The following is a 22,676-nucleotide window of genomic DNA, read 5'->3' as shown; positions in this document are numbered from 1 at the left end:
CAATATATCAAATTAAAATGAAAATCATCTTATCTGACAAAAGCTTTAAAGCTGCACTCTCACATATTGAACGTTTTGACAACTTTTTTTATTTTTTGTCTTGGAACGAGCAAAATTTTGCAAAAATCCATCGAAACCAGTTATATAAGACTGCTGACAAAAAACAGATCGCAGATTTTGATATTTAAGTTAAAAAATTGATGTTTTATGCATTTTTTCTTAAACCGTTATTTATGGTTTAAGCCAAGAAACATTAATTTTGTAATGGAAATACGAAAATCTGCAAACTGTCTTTTCTTTTGTCAGCAGTCTTTTATCACTGGTTAACATATATGTATGCAAAAATTGGTTCATTCCAAGACAAAAAATAAAACAGTTAGAAACACGGTCAATCTGTGAGAGTGCAGCTTTAAAGGGAATTGACACCAGAAGATACAGTTGCAAGAAGAAAAAAAATGGTAAAAAACAGCTAACATTAATTTGAAATCGTTGTGTGCAACACATTGAATCTTACTTACTGATGTAGCTCATCACTTACGATGGTAACTGCATCTTTTGCAGATTTTGCCCATTTTTATCATTCAAAATTTACTGGGGTTGACTACCACGTAAATCCAAGTAAGTTTAAAAATAGCATTAGTATCTTTATCTGTACTCATAAACATATATGATTTCAACTAGAAAACATAAATGAGCTATAATTTAAATGGGGAAACACAGATGAGAAAGCAAGATGATTGTTGCATTTATTCTTTTTAAACATATAACATGATGTATCATTGGCCTCCTACTAGCTTGAATGGACAATTCTAGGCTTGTTTTGAGGAAATACTGTGTCCGCCCATTTTTTAACCATCTGGTGTCTAAGTCCCTTTAAGAGCTCACATGTCCTATATAGATCCATGGCACTGATAATGAAACAAACAAAATCATGACACAAAAATGATGCATGGTTACACAACACCATCCAGCTGGTCACAGAAGCAAGCCTCAACTAGACCAACAAAAAAACTCAGACCTAACAGACAATGACTTGAGCCATGATTCACTTCCACTATTGTCATCCAAGTTATCCTATCTCCTAAGGCCTAAAAAAAAATACATTTGGTTCGGGTAACCCGACCCTACCTACGGAATAGGCGCCGACCCTACCGTTTTTATAGTCAGTTTGAAAAAAAAAATGAAAAACTAAAAAAAAAAAAAAAAAAAAATATTTTTTTTTTTTTGCTTTTCGATATGAAGTTTAAAACCTTAAATGCTTATATATAAGATAACTTTAACACCATTCTCCAATGATGAAAATGACATTCTTATATAAAGCCTAATAAAAAAAAAAAAAAAAGCCTATACCTATATATACCCTACCTATTTTTGAAAAGGATGCAACCCTAACCAAACAATTTTTTTTTTAGGCCTAAGGCCGAACCCAGATAATTAGACAGATATAATTATCATTATCCATTCCATCTGTTTTCTAGCTTTACAATCCATCTCCATATCGGGGTAATTCCATCGCCCATCGAAATACTCAATGGAACGATCTGGGTTACAAATTTTATCATCTAATTTGTATGGAAGGATTTCGATTCAATTGTTTATTTGGTGTGTTCAATTTCTCATTTTGTCATGTTCATGTCATGAGTATTTTATCAGTCAAAAATATTTCATTACACTCCTTATAACATTTTGAGTTCATACGTTAAGTATTTTATCAGTCTATGATATTTTATCGCAACTCCTTAATACCATTTTGATTTCATGCGTTGAGTATTTTATCAGTCGAACATCTTTTATCGCGACTGCTAATACAATTTCCATATAATCATTCAATTCACTTTCCTACCTACAGTAATTTCATTACAAATGAAATAGGACTTTAACTGACTGATGAAAACTGACTGAATGAAATGACTGTTTCAGCTTTATCATTTTTAAAGAAATAGAAGCAGATATTGAGTTCTTGCACTAATGTGACAAATTAATTACTATATGATTCATTCTACTCCCATTATACTATACAAAAAAAATAATACAACACCCAAACAATAAACCAGCACCAGTTTATTGAACAGGCCATACATTCTCACACAATCTTACCTTAAAGTCACTTAATCAAAACAGGATTTTGACTAATTTTGATACTGAAAAATCAACTTTAAGTTACCAGTTTGGCTTAATAAAATAAGATACTTTAAGCCTGTTAAATCTTTCAAGAATTTGAAGCAAATACCTTATAAAGGTACATTGCAAACTGATGTTCAATTTAAAATACAATAAGCTAGTTTTATACATGTAGCAGCAGCTGATAAGCCTATAATTGTGCTAGGATATATGAATACTGCTTTCATCTTGCAAGTTTATTGCTAGTTTATTGCTAGTGTACAGTTAATTAAATGAAACCTGGAATTGGCTAAAGATGGGTTTTTTCTATTTGTAGTTGGTAAATAGGGCAGGGTCTTTAAGTCAACACATTTCAATTTTCAGTGTTATTATCTGTAATTAATTATACCTTTCAGTTCTTCACCAAGATTTATTTAAGATTCTTCAGCTTGCTTTCAAATTCACATTAACGTTGCAATCTTATAATTGTATTTAAAATAAAATGGTCTTTTGATATGCACTATTTTAAACTGCATAACACCATATGTCCCATTTTGTAAACCTGGCGCATGAATTTGTACAACATGTCATGTCAAAAAGTAGATCTAACAATACCTGATTTCCAATTGCAGTACCTAAGTATGTAGGCCTGTGGCCTTAACAGCCTGAAAATCATTGATTGTTGGCATGATGTGGTGAACAACAAATTGTCGAAATAATAATAGTTGTAACATGTTTCAGGATGTTTGCTTTGTTTTCTTCTACACTATAATGCACCAGTCAATTGTAATCACGCCCCCCCCAGGGCAGGGATTTTACCCGGGCTTGGCTGGACCGAAAGTCAAAGTCCCCGCTATTCCCAGACCAGGGGGAGCCGTGGTTACAATTGACTGGTGCATAACTCCCATATTGGAACAGAAGCATAAGGATGGGTGAAAATGTTCTATAACTACCGCACGGATAAATTACAACGCTATTCACTGATACCACATGCAATTTATTGAACATTGTTCTTAACAACATGGTACAAACAGTTACGTCAGCCGCAACCCTCATAATTGAAATTATAAAATAGCGCTAAATCGCTGGAGTATAATCTCAGTCACTCGGGTTGAGAGTACTATAACTATATTACATATATAAAACATATTTATAGAAATAAATATATTACCCTAAATCAACTCAGTTCATATTAATAACATTTCTCTGTGAAAAAAATGATAGTTTACTAATTATGGACACATCTTACGTCATAATACTTGTCAAAGGAAATAAAAAAAATCTAAATCTTACACACACAAAAATAGTCAGATTTTGATCAGGTGAGCTAAAAATGCTGAATGTCAATGGAACAGTAATTTGAAGATGATTTCAATGGAAAAGTAATAGGACACCGTTTCTTCAGATTTAAACAAACATTAACAATAGCATACGAGCTTAATATGGACGATCAAATAGCATAATCCATCAGTCATAACTACTATCGGAAGCTGCGAAGCGTTATCTTTTTACCTGGCAAAAATTATCTCGTTAAATAAGCATCTGTTACTGAAAAACGTTTATTCTTTCTCAAAATCCACCAAAGCCACGACCACAGATCTTTAGATTGTATGATTTAAATGTACTTTACCACGCTATGATATTTGAAATTGTGCACGAACTGAAAAAGGCCTGTTTATTAATTTTGTAAGTGAAAGATTAAATAAACAATGGTTAAATGGTCTGTAATTCTTCAGCAAAAAAAATGAAAATAAATACACTTTTAATAGGGTATTTTCAGTAAAATAAATTAAATAAATACAATTTTAATAGCGTAAATATCAGTATGTGTGTGTCCTGTATATATTTATAGACCAATGTTATAATTTAATGTCAAAGGTCTATGATTAAATTTCAGATCTGAGGTTTACCCTTGCATATTAACAAGTAATTCAATCTTCCAAACAAACCCACATTAGTTTTATATTACTAGCTTTCTTTTTTTGGATAATACGCCCTAATTTGACCAATTATTCGGATATAAATCACTTAACATTGAGTCAATGGAGCTTGAAAGATCCAAGTGTTTCAGATTCATTGAGAAAATTTAACAGCCCAATTTAAATGCCTGTTTGTCCAAAGAATAGCTTGCAACAGGTGAACCGATGTTTTACGATATTTATGTACAGACACTTGAAAATGTATACACGCACTTATGCTTTTATGCAAATATAAACGTATTTGGGCAATATTTAAACAACGATACAATCATAAATTACTCAAACACCGTGAAGCAAAATATTTGTACAAAATCCATAAACATTTATGTCAAAGATTAACACATTACAACAATTTCGGTCATTTATGCAAACAGAATTACAGGAATGGTAGTAATATACTGATTATATCAAATCAAAGACTTTATGCAAAATTAACGCAAACAGCTCTTTACATGAATATCATAATAATGCTTACTGGCTGGACAGGATATTTTTAGGTCTCCTTTAATAATGATATTAATCTCAGATTTCAAGCCCAAATTTTATATTCTTATGCAAACAAGTATTAAAAGCATACAAGCCAGAATTCTATATTCTTATGCAAAGCACTAAAAAATTACAAGCCTGAATTTCAATGCAAGGTACCACAACATGCAAGCCCAAATTTCATTTATTCATATATGCAAACAAGTACCTAAAACATACAAGCCCAAATCTAGGTCACTAGCTCAAAACAGTGTTACTTAAGAACGCCACCCATACCTGACAGCCCCCCCCCCCCCCCTTCAATAATCCTGTATTGTCAGTTGTCTGCACAGGCGAGTGGTCTAAATAGATGTTTTAAGATTTGTAGTAATCTGGTGGGCAGAATACTTTTTCTACGGGGGCATTTTCATGTGGGCCCTTTGAACCATCAAGATCATTCTATTAATTACTGCGGGAAAGAGCTAAAAAGGACATACTTCAAAGAAATATGGTCTCTGCAGTAACACCAATTTGTTGTCTGGCTTAAATTAATTGTTGATTGCCTTTATTTGTGTATTACTTTGGAAATTGTACCAATTACACTAGTTAGTCAAATAATTGTTGGTATTGTAGTTATTGTGTTTAACTGCTGCTGCTGCTGCTGCTGCTGCTGATGATGATGATGATGATGATGATGTTAATTAAGAAAACTGTTGATTCTAATGCCACTACAGATAATGTTTTAAAATGTTAGATGATGATGATGATGATGATGATGATGATGATGATGATGATGATGATGATGATGATGATGATGATGATGACGATGATTATGATGATGTTGATAATTACAACATTGATGACGATGCTTATGATGACGACAATAACGATGATGATCTAAATGATATTGCTGCTCATGTCAACGTTGAATTCATAACAAAGCAGACAACTTCTTGCAGATTTCCACAAAGGAAAAACTTCTATGACTAACCTACAGTAAATAAGCAATCACCCAATTCCAAAAACCAGGTGAACAGCTGATATGTTTATTCAATCACAGGAAATATCTTTTATCCCTCGAAAAAATCCAAATGGCTTATCTATCAGCCAGACTCAACAAGGCTTGAGACCTATCAAATGAATGAATGATACACAACCGGTATTCCAGGTAAAAACAAAGTTATAAGGTGTATGTGGGGGGTATTATTTTTTGTGCTGATTCGTAAACTTCATTAAAATTATTTCATTCAATTAAGTGGAAACTAAAGCTTGCTGCACAGTATCAGTAGCCTCAAAGAGCAAACACCACAGTATTAATACATCATATATTTTCCAGTCAAACAAGGGGCTTTAAAACAGAATAAATTATTAAACATACAATGCACCAGTCAATTGTAACCCGCCACCTCCCCCCCCCCACACTCCCCAGGTCCAGGGTTTATTAGGGTATAGTGTGGAAAATGGGCCGTGTTTTTTACTTTCCACGATGTGGCCCCACAGTGCCAAGTGAATGAGGTGGTTTTGTTTTTACACCGAAAATAGTGGGAAATGGGCCTAGGATATCCCGGGGCATGACAATTGACTGGTGCATGATATATAGGTATGTTTAATACTTAATTTCTGTTTTAAAGCCCCTTGTTTGACTGGGGGAGGGGGGCTTGGTTACAATTGATTGGTGCATAATATAAACTTAAACAAGCCTTCAAAAACTTGAAATTGGACTCAAAAAAGTATTGCTGTACGTAATAACCTATTTATTAATAAATATGAAAATTATGTTGTCTTAATTGGAAAACACAGACTTGTCAGACTAAAGATTTTAGTGCAATATAAAATATGTAGATATCATTTTGTTTACAAAAATGCATGCTTTTATTATCGCCACAACTATGTTACTATCAATTGAAACTGATCATAAAACCATCTTCCCCACATCAATGACAATTTCTTGCCTGACCTAGTTCAATCTGTGTAATTTAAGAAAAGTTATTCTGAATTTGCCCATTTAAGTTAGCTCAAACATCTCGAAAAATTATTTGTTTGCTGTGACCCGACTGATTTACCAAAATCACCCCTTTTCCAAGACCAAAAAAAAAATTGTTGTGCATGTTTTTTATATATTGTTTAAAAAGTTAAATGATTATTTTTACTGGCCATTTTCAGGGTCCTGCTGGAGGTGTGCGTCTAACAGGTGTGACTATTTCACTGGCCATTTTTTCAGGGTCCTGATTATTTTAGCTGGCCATTTTTTTCAGGGTCCTGCTGGAGGTGTGCGTCTAATAAAGATCATTATTTTACTGGCCATTTTTACAGGGTCCTGATTATTTTAACTGGCCATTCTTTCAGGGTCCTGCTGGAGGTGTGCGTCTAACAGGGATGATTATTTTAACTGGCCATTTTTTCAGGGTCCTGCTGGAGATGCCCGTCTAACAGGGATGATAATATCACAGGCCATTTATTCAGGGTTGTGCTGGAGGTGTGCGTCTAACAGGTATGACTATTTCACTGGCCATTTTTTCAGGGTCCTGATTATTTTAACTGGCCATTTTTTTTCAGGGTCCTGCTGGAGGTGTGCGTCTAATAAAGATCATTATTTTACTGGCCATTTTTACAGGGTCCTGATTATTTCAACTGGCCATTCTTTCAGGGTCCTGCTGGAGGTGTGCGTCTAACAGGGATGATTATTTTAACTAGCCATTTTTTCAGGGTCCTGCTGGAGATGCCCGTCTAACAGGGATGATTATTTATCAGGCCATTTAATCAGGGTCCTGCTGGAGGTGTGCGTCTAACAGGGATGATTATTTATCAGGCCATTTATTCAGGGTCCTGCTGGAGGTGTGCTTATAACAGGGATAATAATTTCACTGGCCTTTTATTCAGGGTCCTGCTGGAGGGGTGCATCAAACAGGGAAGATTATTTCACTGGCCTTTTTTTCAGGGTCGTGCTGGAGGTGTGCGTTTAACAGGAATGATTATTTCACTGGCCATTTATTTAGGGTTGTGCTGGAGGCGTGCATCTAACAGGGATGATTATTTATCAGGCCATTTATTCAGGGTCCTGCTGGAGGTGTGCGTCTAACAGGGATGATTATTTATCAGGCCATTTATTCAGGGTCCTGCTGGAGGTGTGTGTCTAACAGGGATGATAATTTCACTGGCCATCTATTCAGAGTTGTGCTGGGTGTGTGCATCTCACAGGGATGTTTAAATTGCACTGGTAATTTATTCCGGGTCATACAAAGCCATGGTATTATAAACTACCTTTAATTTAAAGCTAATTTTATAGTGCTCTGTTGTGTTATAAATCATTAACAACATGACAAATGAATGACCTTGAAAGCTAATTTTACAGCTGTTGTAAGTTAAATCTTATTCGCATGTTCTCATGTAAAAGTTTAAACAAGACGAATAATGCATGTAACAATGATATGTGAACCAGTTAAATCATATTTACAATAAGATCAATCAGAAATCATACAATTGTAAATAGATAAATCTGTAGCACCTTATGCACCAAAATTTGTATCCTCTTTTTTTTAAAAGATTAGCATCAACTCGGTCTCCAAATAAGATGTACCACAATTAATATAATTGTTTTAATTGAAAATGATTAATAAATATCAAAAACAAATGAGGGAAATTGTGTTTAAATTAAAAGAAAGGGGATAGAATGGGCTTTCTACCTTTTTAGAATTTTATGTTAGGTGATCACTGTAAATCTTTTAGGACCCACCAGTCATTTAATATTAGTATGTTTTCAGCTATTAAATACACGGTTACAGTCTTGTTATCGGTAATTAATAGTTCCAATAAATGCATTATTTAGTAAGTAGTTAAAGATTTATCACTCAATATAAACGTTTGTTATACATGTGTATTTATTGATTTTAAATATGAGTGTCTCTTTAATATAAAGAATACTGTTTAAGTTTTCACCAGCGAATATAACTGTAGAAATACTTTATTTAACTCTGTATTACGTCATTTCATATATTATATTTGTTCTGTATAGTCTAAAGATGTCAAAAAAATTATTCTTTGTTTGTTACATAATTTTGTAAAAGGCCTTAACATCAATAAAATCTAGTTAAATAAATGAAGGATAAATAAAAATTAATTTAACAAATATCAGGATCTTAAAAAATGGATTGATTTATTTTTTACAATTTACATGTATAAATATATAAACAAACATCTCTAGCCTAGTTTAATAATGATATTAAATAACTTATTTCAATTAGCATGTCCCAGTAAACTGCATTCACTTACATGTACTTAAATATCAAGGTCACGCTCACTTTACAACCATATAAACAAGATTTGTGTAAATGTCATCCCATTCCAGTAGGAATGTAGAATATTCACAATATTTGTAACACGCCAGTATCTAATAATTAATTAATTTGGCTGTCAAGGAATGTCTGCATAATGTAATGCTATGGTTTTCCAACAAGGATTTCCACAAAAGAACAACTACACATGTACACTCGTTAATTCAAGGAGCATAATCAGGCACCGATTAATAAATAGTTTGTTTTTGGCATTCTTTTATCAACAGTTTGGGGTGATGGTTAGATTAAGGGCCAAAAGTTTTGGGCAGGTAGGCTTTATATTTTATTATATTATTTTTTTTTATTAGGCTTTATGTAAGAAAGTTATTGTCATCATTGGAGAATGGCTTTAAAGAAATCTTCTGAAAAAGCTTTTAAGATTTTAAACAACATAATACACTCTTAAAAAAAAAATTTGTTACCAACTGACTATAAAAATGTTAGGGTCGGCACATATTTCGTAGATAGGGTCAGGTAACCCGAACCAAATATATTATTTTTTAGACCTAAGTAGTTTTGTTTTTTTTGTACTTCCTTACAACCAATGAAAAATGAAAGAAATAAAATAAGAAAACCAGAGGAGCTAAAAACCTCTCATGTCGCAGCAAACACAAAACAAACTATTTTTTTAATTGTGGCCTAATTATAAATTGATGATTTAAATGTAAATGTCCAGTTGCTTTGCAATGACATGACAGAGAGAAATGTGAAAATCTCATTAATTTCAATTATTTTCCCTATGGTCATTAAATGACAATTAAAATATGTCCATGACGAGGTCACCATCAGTTAAATACACTGTATTTCTCCATATATAAATGAATGCAAGTTTGAATCAGTTACACTGAGTCAAATGTTGATTGATATTTTTCTTTATGACTTTAAACTAGTGAATTATTCTACATTATAAAAGTGATCTGATCATTTTGATTGATTTTTAGCCACAGAACTCTTTTGTTTGGAGGGATTTTTTTTTAATGTTGGTTATAAATTTTAGATTAGAACTCATTAAATATACAACAGAACATTTTAAATAGAAGCTCACTAGAACTAACTTTAGGTGCTAAACCGACTGAGCTAACCAGTTGCAACTGGTTTTTTAACCCCAACACACTAAATCCCCCCTCCCCTTATCAGCCTTTCCAGGCTGGTACAGGCAATTTTATACTATTAAATTCAAATTTTCAAGACTTTTTCAAAATGTTCATGTTTCATAACACTTAAATAATCATATAAATGGTACATATTCATAGCAACATTTTATCTCTGCTTTTCATCATCTACACCCACAAAATCTGCATAAACTACAAAATTCCCTTTGTTTCAATCTGAAATGCTAATGATTTTATTCATGCAAAAAAATGACTAAATCCTACAGCGCTTGGTAAAAAATTTCCTTCTTGATAAGAATTCAACAATATGTGCTATTTGGTGCTTTTTGGTGATTCACATTTTTTCTTGCAGAAAACCTTACTAAAGGTTAAATGACTCAAAACTTTATCCAATACTTTTTTATACCGGTACTTGATTATTTAACCTGTGACAAATGTTAAAGTTAACTTGCATCTACACTATAATTATGTGTTGCCATATCCATGACATTTTCATACATACATGAACAAAAAAAAAGATATGTACAAGCTTTTGTTTTATGAACTCATTTTTGGTCGTAGCCTTCACAAGCACCATCCTTTTTCTGAGTAATCCACTATTTTTTATCTCTACTTTTTTTAATACTTCTATTGCCTATAAACTTACATCAAATTACCCAAATCAAGAACATATCAACTTATCAAAACCTGAACAACCTCTGGTTCTTTTCTGCTAATTGAAATGTTCTACTCGAAACCTAAAGATACTCAACCCTCCCCCCAAAGACCCCATACCCTAAACCATGCTCAATTTGGTGGCTGTGTTTAAACCACTCATTGCCCGTGCATCATACCTTATTTTTCTGAAGCAAGTTTCCCGTGCTCTTGCTAGAAGGCGGTCTAGCACGGCAAGCATTGTTGTCAGCGTCATCAAGCACGTGTAACGATGGCTCGCTCCCACGTCGTACTGTCAAGCCCGAACCTAAATGGACAAATACATACATATAACATCATAATATATATTGTTTTATCTTTTATTTTTTTCACAATGATTGTGAATTTCTTTAAAGTCACTCTCATTTACAGGATATACACATGTATGGCAGAAATAATCAAAGAAAAAAATCCCAACAAAAGAAGTGTCAGCCCCTCTCCCAACCCACAGGACTTGAACACAATTTCAACGTCATTCCGAATTGACGATCCTTTTGCATACAATTTGGCACGCTTTTCTGAAAAACTACAATAAAATGTCATCTTATATCCATTCGAGCATAAAATAAAAATTGTTTGTTTCAGTGTAGGATTGCAAAAAAATTTGCATTGTAAACACGGAAAGTAGATATTTCACTTGTGTTTTATGCCACTCGTGAAATATAGTTTTTGTTGCCCACTTCAGTGAGATATATTGCGATCTTACATTGGAACGAACAATTATCCTCTATATCCTACCTTCCTACACACATATACAAATGAGAAGAGAAACGTCAAACAATCCATTAAATAGCTATGGCCTGATTATTGCTTTTACACATGTAATTGCAGGACAAGTTCAGACGGTTCCAGAGTTTCATCATGCCCCCAGACCTCCAGATAAAGCTATAAAGACATTGCCATGATCAATTCAATTACACTAATTGAAAGTCGCTTTTACTCAGTGCCATGAAAGTGCCAAACTTATACTGTTATACAAAGTACATGTAAGGGAATATAATATTTCTGAAGCCTTATTTTGGATATTTTGGTATCTGTATAGATATTCCAGGGCTTTTTCTGTCCATTTTTGGGACATAAAATTGACAGATTTGGGAAAAATTTCAGGCCTTTTTTTGTCAATTAGGGACAAAGAACTTTTTTTCAAGTCAAGTATTTATTGGCAATATTGGGAATAAAAATCCTCAACAAAATCATTTTGAGCAACATTTTTCTGTGAAATTAATGTACAGAACCTCGAATGTGACCCAAAAGTGCTGTTAAATGCATTAATAAATTGTAAATGAACAATTGTTCGAATGAAGTGTGCCCACGCTAAATACTGGCAAGGTGTTTTTTCGAATGAAGTGTGCCCACGCTAAATACTGGCAAGGTGTTTACAAGTCAAGAAGCTGGGCTTTTTGTGACAGCAATTTCATCTCATTTGGTTTTCTATATTCTTATCTTGAAATTGGGAAAAAATTACATATTGACATTGGGAATGGGTCAGACATTCTGACCTGTGAGATTGGCAAAAAGAGCCCTGTATTCAGTCATTAAAAGTAGAATCTTGGATGAAAATTGACTGAAATTTGCCAATTGGTCAAAGAACAAGCCTGCAAGCCCTCAACAGTGCTTTCAAGGTCTGCTCAAATTCTGGAACCTGTTTGAACATTTTTAAATGCAGAGCACAAGAACCAGAAATTGGGCTTATTCATGCAAAAGTATAATTTCAATGACTATATAACACCCTGAGTTGAAAATTTCCCATGCACTTTCAAATTTTCCATGCCCTAATTGGTATACTAGCCACCCATCATATTTGTCTAGGGTTAATATTATCTAAGGTGAATGAATGGATTTGACTTCCTAACATAAATAATAGTACTATTTTTACATGTGTTATTTATTTTTGGAATTTAAAGCTATTAGAAAATCATTTGTTACTATACAAGCATTAAAAGCCACAGAATTTCAAATGTATAAAAGCCGATAAAGACCTTTTAAGTACCAAAAATAAACTTCCCCATTTATTCTGAAATCAGAGAGCCCATCTTTGTAAACAACTGTAAACAATTACTATCATCAAAATATCAAGCATCATCTTCCAGGTTACATTTCAAGGCAAGAAGAAAAGTTTTTTAGATTATTATCCCATCACACCCAGACTGAACCTCCCCCAGCCACAACATTTTTCATTTGACAAAAATATGGCCTAGGTAAGAAAATGTTGAAAATCTAGCCAAATTTCAAATGCATCAAAATTTGAGGGTATAAATACTGCATGTACATTTTTTTCTTAAAATGGGATGAGAAACTAAATTAAAAAATATATATATATATCTGGCCTTATTGCATAATTTACCTGTGTTGATATCAATATCAGTGACAATAACGTCATGGTTGCTGTCGAGTGAAAGCCCACGCTGGTGCACATGTTTTGTGCCCACAAAAATCTCCGGGCTCGCAGTTCCCGCTGAGAGTTTATTGCCCAAAGAATCAGCAGAGAAGATCTCCGGGCTTGCAGTTCCCGCTGAGCTTACACTCTGTCCATCTCCACCATTGTGATGACTCCGCGGACCTCCTTGTTCCTCGAAGTCTGCAACCAGCTGTGGAGAAATATATGTTTCTGAAGAAATCAAACATGAATAATGACTGAGCTCAAACCAGTTTCTTATCACTTAATTATTAATATCACGGATGTTTTTTGACCTGGTAGCTCAAGGGCTAAAAAAGTTTCAGAGATGGGTTTCGAGGGCGCTTTAGGCCCTCATTAGGGGTCAAAAGGGATAAAGCACCCTGTCGCAAAAGCAAGACTGGCTTTTCAGAAGCCCTTTTAAGAGCTCTCCTGACTTCAATTTTGAAGCAAACTTGAGTGTCAAGACTTACAAAAGATGAAGTTACAATTTAAGTTAATACTTTAAAAAAAACACGATTCTTTTGGTCTCTAGAGATCAGCGGAATCTGCGGACAAAACACATAATATGATGTCAATGATTATGAATTTGCACTAAGTCTTCATGTGAATAATGATAAAATAAACATTATCCCTCAAAATACTGTGCAAAAGCTCACCTGTTCTCGGTCGTCGACAACATCGCAGAGCGTGTCATCTGGATCAAGAATAGAGTCTTCATTGACTGTCCGCAGCGTGTGCACGCTCACCCAGTAATCTGATGACTGAAATACAATTATACACATGTTTATATTTGGCATAAAACTGATTAAGGTGTTCCATCTATCATTACAATAAAATCAAGATACAATCATTAAAGTCTGGTTTTCATGTCAGTTTTTTGCGGTTGGTGAAAGCCTTGAATTGAATGTATATCATTTTCGATAATTTACAATTTCTGTGCGTCGAAACTTGGGAGCTCGGGTCAATTGAATGCCCTGAATGTGTTGGCTCAGTGTGTTTTTTTCTGACGAATTTAGAATGAAATTTAAGCCCATGATTCCAAATGCTAAATTTAAAACATACTTTTTTCCCAAAAGTGAAAATAATATTTTCCAATTTTGGTTAAAAAAATCTTTTTAAAGATTTCTTTAAAAAATTGAACCCCAAACCGTTTCTGTATAAAAAGGGACAGTCGGGAGAAAACATCTGACACAGAAATGGGAGAAAACATACTTTTTAATGTGGTAATAAGCGGAGATTCGACTCCAAAATAACCAGATAGATAGCCTTGTCAAATGGCTGTAAATAAAATTTCTGGCAATATTTTGTTCACTGAAAGCTGTAAAAACCAGTTTTTTGAGTGATTAAAACCATTTTCCAATAGAATTCATGTGGTTATATGTTTATAAATCCTGTATTTGATAATCTTAGCTCTTTACAAAGGAAATGGCCAAAGCATAAAGGGTCAATGATACAAAAGTTCTAATGCATTATGGTGATACTGATCATACAGTGTACATGTACATGATAATGGTGACTGATTCATTTGTGACAAAAGACCCCAATCCCTATTTATAATACATGTACATTAGTGTTCCACCCTATTATAGAGGGGACCCTATAATTTACTTCAATGTGGAGGACTCCCACGTCAAATGACTCATTAAAATAGGCCACAGAATAAACAAAGACACTAGCTGGAATGGATGACCGATGTTATGGGTCATTGAACGAGGACCATCGCTGTTCACTGCTCTTGAATTATTGACTTTTGATCTTCTTACAACTGCCCACATCAATCGATGTTTACCAAAATAGGGAAGAGAGAGATAGAAGGAGATACAGTTTACTTTCAATTTCCTGTTATTGTTATTTATGACACTCAAATTGTATAAAATTTACCTTGGTGTTTGAACCTTAATAAATCTTGAATTCTTGGTCAACAATTATTAGCATTTTAATTCCAAGAAGAATTTTAGTAACAGAAGACTTCATAGCCCTGTGTCTACAAGAATAGTCATGCAATGTATTCATGTAGTTTGTTACCGAGTCAAACATGTCCAGATTGTTGCCTGAGCATGATTTTATAATTATATCATACATTTACACCCATTCTGATCATCCATTCCAGATGCCAAATATCATACTTATCAGTAGGAAGAAAATTCCTATTAATTTTTTGTTATTTAAGAAGGTGACTCAGTCATAATATTATTTCAGCATGTTATCAGACCTTAAAAAAAAGGTGTGCAAGAATAACAGTAACAAAAACCTTTTTTTTATATAATTTGTTATGTTTGCAAGTTAAAGTTGAAAATTATTCTAACATAATAGTTAAAAAATAGTGGAACAACTTGTAGTTTAACTGTTTGAGAGAAATAAACTTTTTCATTTCAGAAAAAAAAAAACTTCATTGAATTCCGTATATTGTGTTGTAATTATATAAAATTTGGAATTTAAGCAAGTCAAACAAATATTTTAACAGTGACAGCATGGCTTGGGGGGTTTGAAACAAAATCTACTAGTTACGTTATGCAGAATTTGTAGTTTTGAAAGGTTAATCATGGCATTTTTATTCCTAATTAAGTTATTTTTGAGGACATTTTCCAAATTTGATATAATACTTTCTTTGAATTCGTTTTGGAATAAATAAAAAAATCAGGCCAAAATAGCTTATAATACAATGGAAAATATACATGTCTGTTTTCACTTTTTTATGCAAACATTCTGTGAAAGAGTTAGTCTTGTTAAGATTTTATTTATTTTTCAGGAAATTCATTGCTTTTTATTCATAAAAGTACTCAGCATGTATCAAATTGGGAATTTTTTTTATCAATTTTTGAGGAAACTGGACATTTTTTCACAAGGGAAACAGCTGTAAATATCACTAAAAAAATGACTGACTGAAGTGAAATAATAAGCAGCAAGATGCATGCAACCGCAGCATAACCATGTAAATCATTAAATAACTAAACAGACACTTGGATGACAACTTGACATTTTAAAATTCATACTGAAGTTACGCATTTCATAAATTACCTTTCCTTGCGCCTTTTTGTATCGTATAATCGCCTTTTCTATCAATTCTCGGACAAGTAACTCCCCATCTCCGCAAGGAACGAGAACTTTCACTTTGTCAAAACACACTGTCACTTTCATTGGCATCGTTCTGGCATTATAACCTACATTTTGACTCACCATATAACACACATCTGTGCCATTTTAACTGGTTTAAATCCCACTGTAAGGAAATTTGAGTCAAAATTTGGCATGATTTAAACAGTTTAATTGTCTTTACAAGTAAAGTAAAGATCACTTGTTAACACACAAGTAAATACTAACACTGCACCAAAAAGCGAAACTAACACTCCAAATTATATAGATTTTACTGTGTGGTGACACAAATATTAAAAATTATAAAAATAAACAAACACTCGAAAGTAACGGCAACTCTTTACAAACTTTCAACACAGGTGAAAATTCCTTTCAAAAGTATAGGCTTCCAGCGAAATATAAAATAATATCACAATAAAAAACATAAACAATATGTTATAATAACACGTCCTTTTCTCTAAGTTTTGCCGATCTAACTCTTACAAAGCTTGAAATAAAAGTTTGTATTCCTTCAAAATATCAGGGACAGTTGAACTGTTTACTTCCGACGAAAATGACAAAGGATAATCGAATGTGTTCACAGGTAGCCTCGTTTTGAAAATCGAACAAGAGTACAATTCATACGGCCTCGCACGCTCGACTGACATAAACATAATAAAAATAAAAAATCAAGTCGGTGCGATAAAAATAGGAGAAAACGTGCATGTAGATCACAAAAATAAAATTGTTATTTCCTTCAATGATAACATGTTAGGTATGCTTATGTTCGAAGAACAATATTTTTCGATAATGGGGTCGGTATTTATAAAACGCTGATGATGCTGTAACAATCGTATTTGTTTTTGTGAACACACTGCTATAAATGAGTTAATTGAACGGGAATAAAACAAGACTATACATTTAATGACATTTTCAACACAAACAAATCAGCTTAATGATAGTTTTTCAATATTAATTTACTCCCTTTGTCGCTGCTCGCCAGGGGGAGTTTACTGCGTGGGAGATTGAGAATCATACAGGAAATTGTACCGTGAAACCTTCATTTATTTGGGGAAAAGTTGGTATTTGAAATTAATATAAAAAAAAATAAAAAAATATTTAGGACCGTTATTATTTAAGACTTAATTCGTTATCAATTTACGTATATATTTTTTTAAAAACACACTGTACTTCACATTTTATCGTGCAACGTGGAAAATTATCAAAAACATTGTTCTGCAATTATGAACTGGTCTCTAAGTTCAAGCTACATTTTGGACAATATCAAATATTCTGGGCGCCGACTTATTCTGGGCGCCGACTAATCAATGCAATTTTGTTTAACTTTGGAAGCGGACTTATACATGGACCTTTATTTAGGCAAATACTAATTTAGTACAAGGTTTCACAACTTCAAATAAATTCAATGATTTCTGAATCGAAATGTCACGACCTCGCTGTCAAATTCAAATTTAAATCAACACGGTATCTTTAGCATTGTCTTAATCATTGAGAACGCTCAAATGACATAATATCCTAGAATATGATTCTGAGATATGACATATCCATCAGTTTTATAAAAGATACGACAGAAAATACTTGAAAATGTGGAGCACGAGCAATGTTGACATTTTGTTTTTGTGTTATTGTCTGGTACTCAGCGTACTCTACACAACAATAGTACGTCCCGATAATGAAATGGTAAGGGCAGGTAACCAATGCAGTGAGTTTTATTGAAATGGTAAGGGCAGATAACGCAGACTTTGTGTGTTATTAAAGATGTGCCATTTTTAAGTTTGAAGATTTAAACAATTAGCGGATGCCCTAAAATTGTCTGACCAAATGAACACTTCAGATCAATATGGTTGGAAAAACACGCGTCACACCCCCAAGTTGCGTTCCGACTACTACATGTATGTACACCCAATTCATAGACAGTCTATAACGGTACAGTGCAGGGTTCAACATACATGTAAGCTCTTCGTCCTGCTAAAATCCCATAAGAGCTACTAAGAGCTATTAAGAACTACTAAAAATGACTAAGAACCTTTAACTACTAAGAGATGTTAAAAACACTATGAAAAGTAATACTTTTTCATTTTCCTCACTGTTTTTAACATTTTTCGCTTTAAATAGTGGCAGTTAATAATAAACCAACATCTCCATTAAGATGTTGATAGTGTTTTAAAGTGAACACAACTTAGTTTAAATCTAATATGACTGTCTGATAAACAGTTTAGAAATCTTCTCAGATTTAAAAAAAAAAACTCCCACACACAACACAATCCTGTTGTCGAGTTAAATATATATTTTGTGACTATTTCAATAAAAAGCAAACGCTCTTTTTCAAGAGCTTTACTTAATTTGTAGTAGAAACATCAGTTTTATATGTACTAGTTAACGATGTGCAACTTAAAGTATTGAACCTTTCTTCATTCATTGACATTTTCGCACCTTTGATTGTAATGGCTAAACGCACGACAGTAAAGCACTGTCAGTATAATACATTTATTTATAGATTATGTATTAAGATTATTTATATTATAAATAGAATGAAGAAAACAAAACCGGAAGGAGAAAAATATTACTTAATTGCTAAAATAGGCCAAAAAACTCAATTTTGAAGAATTATCGCTCCAGTATGAAGTTCTAAAAATATGATTTTATAGCATGTACGTTTCCTATTCACCACTGCAAACATTTATACAAATGACATTTCCACGGAAAAGGATATAGAAATCTGCCATTTAAACCTCTAAATTCAATATTATGACATATCTTCCAGGGCAAATTTGTACGAGAACTAGCGGTGCTGGTTCTCGAAACCGGCTCTTAGAGCCACCACTCGTACGTGTGGTCGTGCATGGTACGAGATCTGTTTCCTCCTCTCTCTTACCATTGACTCTCAGAGTCACCATCGTACGTGCGTATGTGGTCGCGCATGTTACGAGAACTTTTCAATCGCCTCCCTTTAACACTCCAAGCATTTATGGTCTCTAATCTCTCTCAATTGCGCCTCCATTTACTCATCGTCCTTCTTCATCCACCCTTTTTACCCTTTTCAACATCTCCCTACCTCTTAACTCTGTTTCATCTCCCTATCTTTCTTCCTACCTATCTCTTCCATCTTGCCTTCAGCTCCCCCCCTTCTAATCCCCTGTTTTCCTCATGTCTCCTTTCCCTCATTTGTCTTCTCTCCTCCTCTATCATCTCGTTTTCGTCCTACATCCTTTCTTTTTTCCCTCTTCCATTCTCCATTCGTCACCTTCTTTATTCCCCTCTTCTACTTTCACATCTCCCTTATCACTGTCTTTTATCCTTCCTTCTTTCTATCACCTCAGTTCTCCATGTTCTATCCTCCCTTCTATATGCTTCCATATTTCTAATTCCTACCATATTTTCTTCAACTTTCCCCTCTTCTGTTCTCCATTCCTCTCCTATACCCCTTTCGTCTCCCCTTCTCTTTAATCCCCTTTCCCTTCCTTCTTCCCTCTGATATCATTACCTATTTCCCTCTTCTACCCCCCCCCCCCCTTCTATCTTCATTCCCTCTTCTCACTTTGATCTTTGATCGTCCCTTCGCTCCTTCTTGTATCATTTTCCCTATGTTCTATCCCCTCACTTATCCCCTTATTCAGCCCCCACTTCTTCCTCCTGTATAATCTTACCTCTTTTATCCTTCCTTCATCTTATCCTTTCTGACGACGATGATGTAGATAATCATGATAACATTCACATCACCAATAAGAGATTTCAAAAACGTTTTGTGTGTTAGAGAGAGGAAAAGATCGAATATTGATCATAAAGGCATCACCATAACTCATTTCAAAAACAGTCTGAACTGAATACGGTTAGACAAAAAGCACTGACAAAGCCATAGTTCAAGATTTTTTCCGGTTTACTTTACCAAGCAAATATTAAAGGTGCAATTGGCCAATAGTGGATAAGGTAAAATTGGTCAAATATAGTAGTGCTAGTAGTTCTGAGTAGCTCTTAAGCTTTTAACACTACCCTTAGTAACTCATGTAATATTTCTTAGTGGCTCTACGTGCATGTAGTTCCTAGCAGCTGTTGTAGTTCTTAGTAGCCCTCCTGTAATATTGTACTCAGTAGTTTATAGTAAGTCTTGTAACATTGTCTTTAATAGTTTAAGTAGCTCTTGTAATAGTGTTCTTAGCAGTTTTCCATGTAACTTTTATAATCTCGTTTTAAGTGATTCTAGTTTTTACTAGTTCTTAGTAGCTATCATAATAGCGTGCGTTATATAGCTTTAACTATAGTTGTTCTGAGTAGCTCTTAGTATTTCTTTATGCTTATTAACTTTCAACTAGTAGTAGTAGTAGTAGTAGTAGTAGCAGTAGCAGTAGCAGTAGCAGTAGCAGCAGCAGTAGCAGCAGCAGCAGCAGCAGTAGTAGTAGTAGTAGTAGTAGTAGTCTTAGCAGAAGAAGTAGCAGCAACAGCAGCAGCAACAGCAGCCGCAACAATAATAATTTATTACTTCGTGAAAGTATTTCTGTTCCCAATGCTTATAATTTATTCTTATAAACTGTCTTGTTTAAATAAAATTTGGTACTACTAACTCAGCGCACGCGTTCTCAGTTGTAATTCGGTTTTTATTTTCACACGTTTTTCTAACAGATTTCAAGATTGAAATAAAAATTAAATTATAAGTCTTATATGATATTTATGCTAAATCGATCAGTAATAGTTTTAAGTAACTCTTAGTATATTTTAGGAACTATTTTGTTCTCCGTGTTTTAAGTCGAACTAACGTTTTATGGCAAATTAATACTTCTTTCAGTTTATTCAACAAATTCATACTACACACGTGCATCTTAATACATAACTTAATTAACTGATACACATATTTGCTTTTACACATGCTGCCTCATATAAATCTAAAATGGAATCATCCGAGGTGTTTACACTCTGATGAAACACAACACAGTGAATTTCAAAGTTAGAGTCAAAATGTACTTAAATTAGTCCTTCAACTAAAAATTCAAGATCTATGTAATAAATAATTGTAATTTGTCCTTTTTAATTTCTTTATATTTACTTAAATTATTTAAATGCATTCATGATTTAAAGTAACTCCTAAAAGTTCTGAGCGGCTTTTAGCAGGACCCTAGGGGCGAATATCTACAGGAGCGGATTACTTTCATGTGGCACTTTAAGTGTTAATTTTGGTTGTAATTCCACTAAATGTTGGTTCCTATAATACTGATTATGAACTTTTTCATTGCTGAGTTATGACTAAAAAGTACAGTCACTTCTATCGAAAGTCACGTATGGCATTTAAACATAAACGTTATGGCGTCGCGGTAGGGTTAACGTACACTTTATGAAACCATTAACAATGGCCACCAGACCTTCCCACAAGCAAGGAAAATACTAGTAGTTCATATCAGTCAGTTTGATTGCAGTCTATAATGATGAATTCTGGTGTAGTATGCTTACAAGCATATTTTTGACTCGAAACAAATCACTCGGACAATTTCATGGGGATGCCGTGTGTGCCCGATGCCCTGGACCCGTCCTTGCGCCCCACCATCCCCTCCTTCCAACACATACATGTCTGTAGTGATATTACACTATTGAAGGTTTCTACATGTTGAGAATGGCCACCACCATGTATATTTCTGTCAAAAACATTTTTTTATTAGTTTTGGCCAAAGTATTTTCGGGACAATGAATTCGCCGAGTCTCCCCGTGATCTACTAACAATGTACCAGTCAGTTGTAACTTTCGGTCCAGCAAAGCCCGGGTAAAATCCCCGCCCTGCGGGGACAAACCGCCGGTAAAATCCCCGCCAAATGCCCCCGCACCCAAGGGACACTGGGTAAGGCCCATTCCCTGCTATATTTGTAGCGAAGACAAAACCACTGCATTCACCCGGCACTGCGGGGCCATCTGAAAGGTAAAACACACGACCCATTTCTCCTGCTATCCCCGGTATACCCCCCGGGACCGGGGGGGGGGGCGTGGTTAAAATTGACTGGTGCTTAATACACTCACCCGTGTTGGCCCTTTATCCATATCTCGGGAATTACACAATGGATTTGTCACAACATTTTCATAAAGTCTCGTTTTCAGTTGCCGCATGTGTAATCAGGTCAGATCGGGCTCCAAAGTCCGACATGATTTCCCAGAAACAAACCGGTTATTCCTTCAAATAACTAATGACGTTCAAGGTGCCTTTTGTCTACAATTAAGCAAAACGCACGTGTTGGAGGAAGCGTTCGTACGGACATCGCATTTTCACTGAAAAGTGCGCGTGACTTGTCTTCCATCATTTTTTTCTAGCACTGGTCACATCGATGATCCCGGGGTGCGCCACCAAATAACATGATACATATCTGGCCATATGCACAAATTTATAGAGATTATTTACATATATATAAAATAAATAACATAAGCAAATAACACCACCCTACTGTATCATCACAGCATTATATCGTATCAGTGCGAACAGTATTATAAATTCTCGTATGTATGTACGGAAGTTTTGAAACTCAAAACAGTT

General features: G+C 34.2%; 1 protein-coding gene across 11 annotated transcripts in view; it reads right to left on the bottom strand.

Moving 5' to 3' along the window:
* Nucleotides 1-16,705, bottom strand: part of LOC128230257 (partitioning defective 3 homolog) — a 73,607-nt gene extending 56,902 nt beyond the window's left edge. For all 11 annotated transcript variants that reach the window (XM_052942371.1, XM_052942397.1, XM_052942381.1 and 8 more), the window contains exons 1-4: nt 16,097-16,705; nt 13,735-13,839; nt 13,025-13,268; nt 10,821-10,948 (exon numbers count right to left, since the gene is read on the bottom strand). In XM_052942371.1, the coding sequence (XP_052798331.1) occupies nt 10,821-10,948; nt 13,025-13,268; nt 13,735-13,839; nt 16,097-16,258 (639 nt within the window). In that variant the 5' untranslated portion in view covers nt 16,259-16,705. The remainder of the gene's footprint in view (nt 1-10,820; nt 10,949-13,024; nt 13,269-13,734; nt 13,840-16,096) is intronic.
* Between the last annotated feature and the right edge of the window lie 5,971 nt (nt 16,706-22,676).

Source organism: Mya arenaria, chromosome 1 (genome assembly GCF_026914265.1).
Source record: "Mya arenaria isolate MELC-2E11 chromosome 1, ASM2691426v1".
Taxonomy (NCBI): Eukaryota; Metazoa; Mollusca; class Bivalvia; order Myida; family Myidae; genus Mya; species Mya arenaria.
This window is presented reverse-complemented; position numbering and strand designations above follow the sequence as displayed.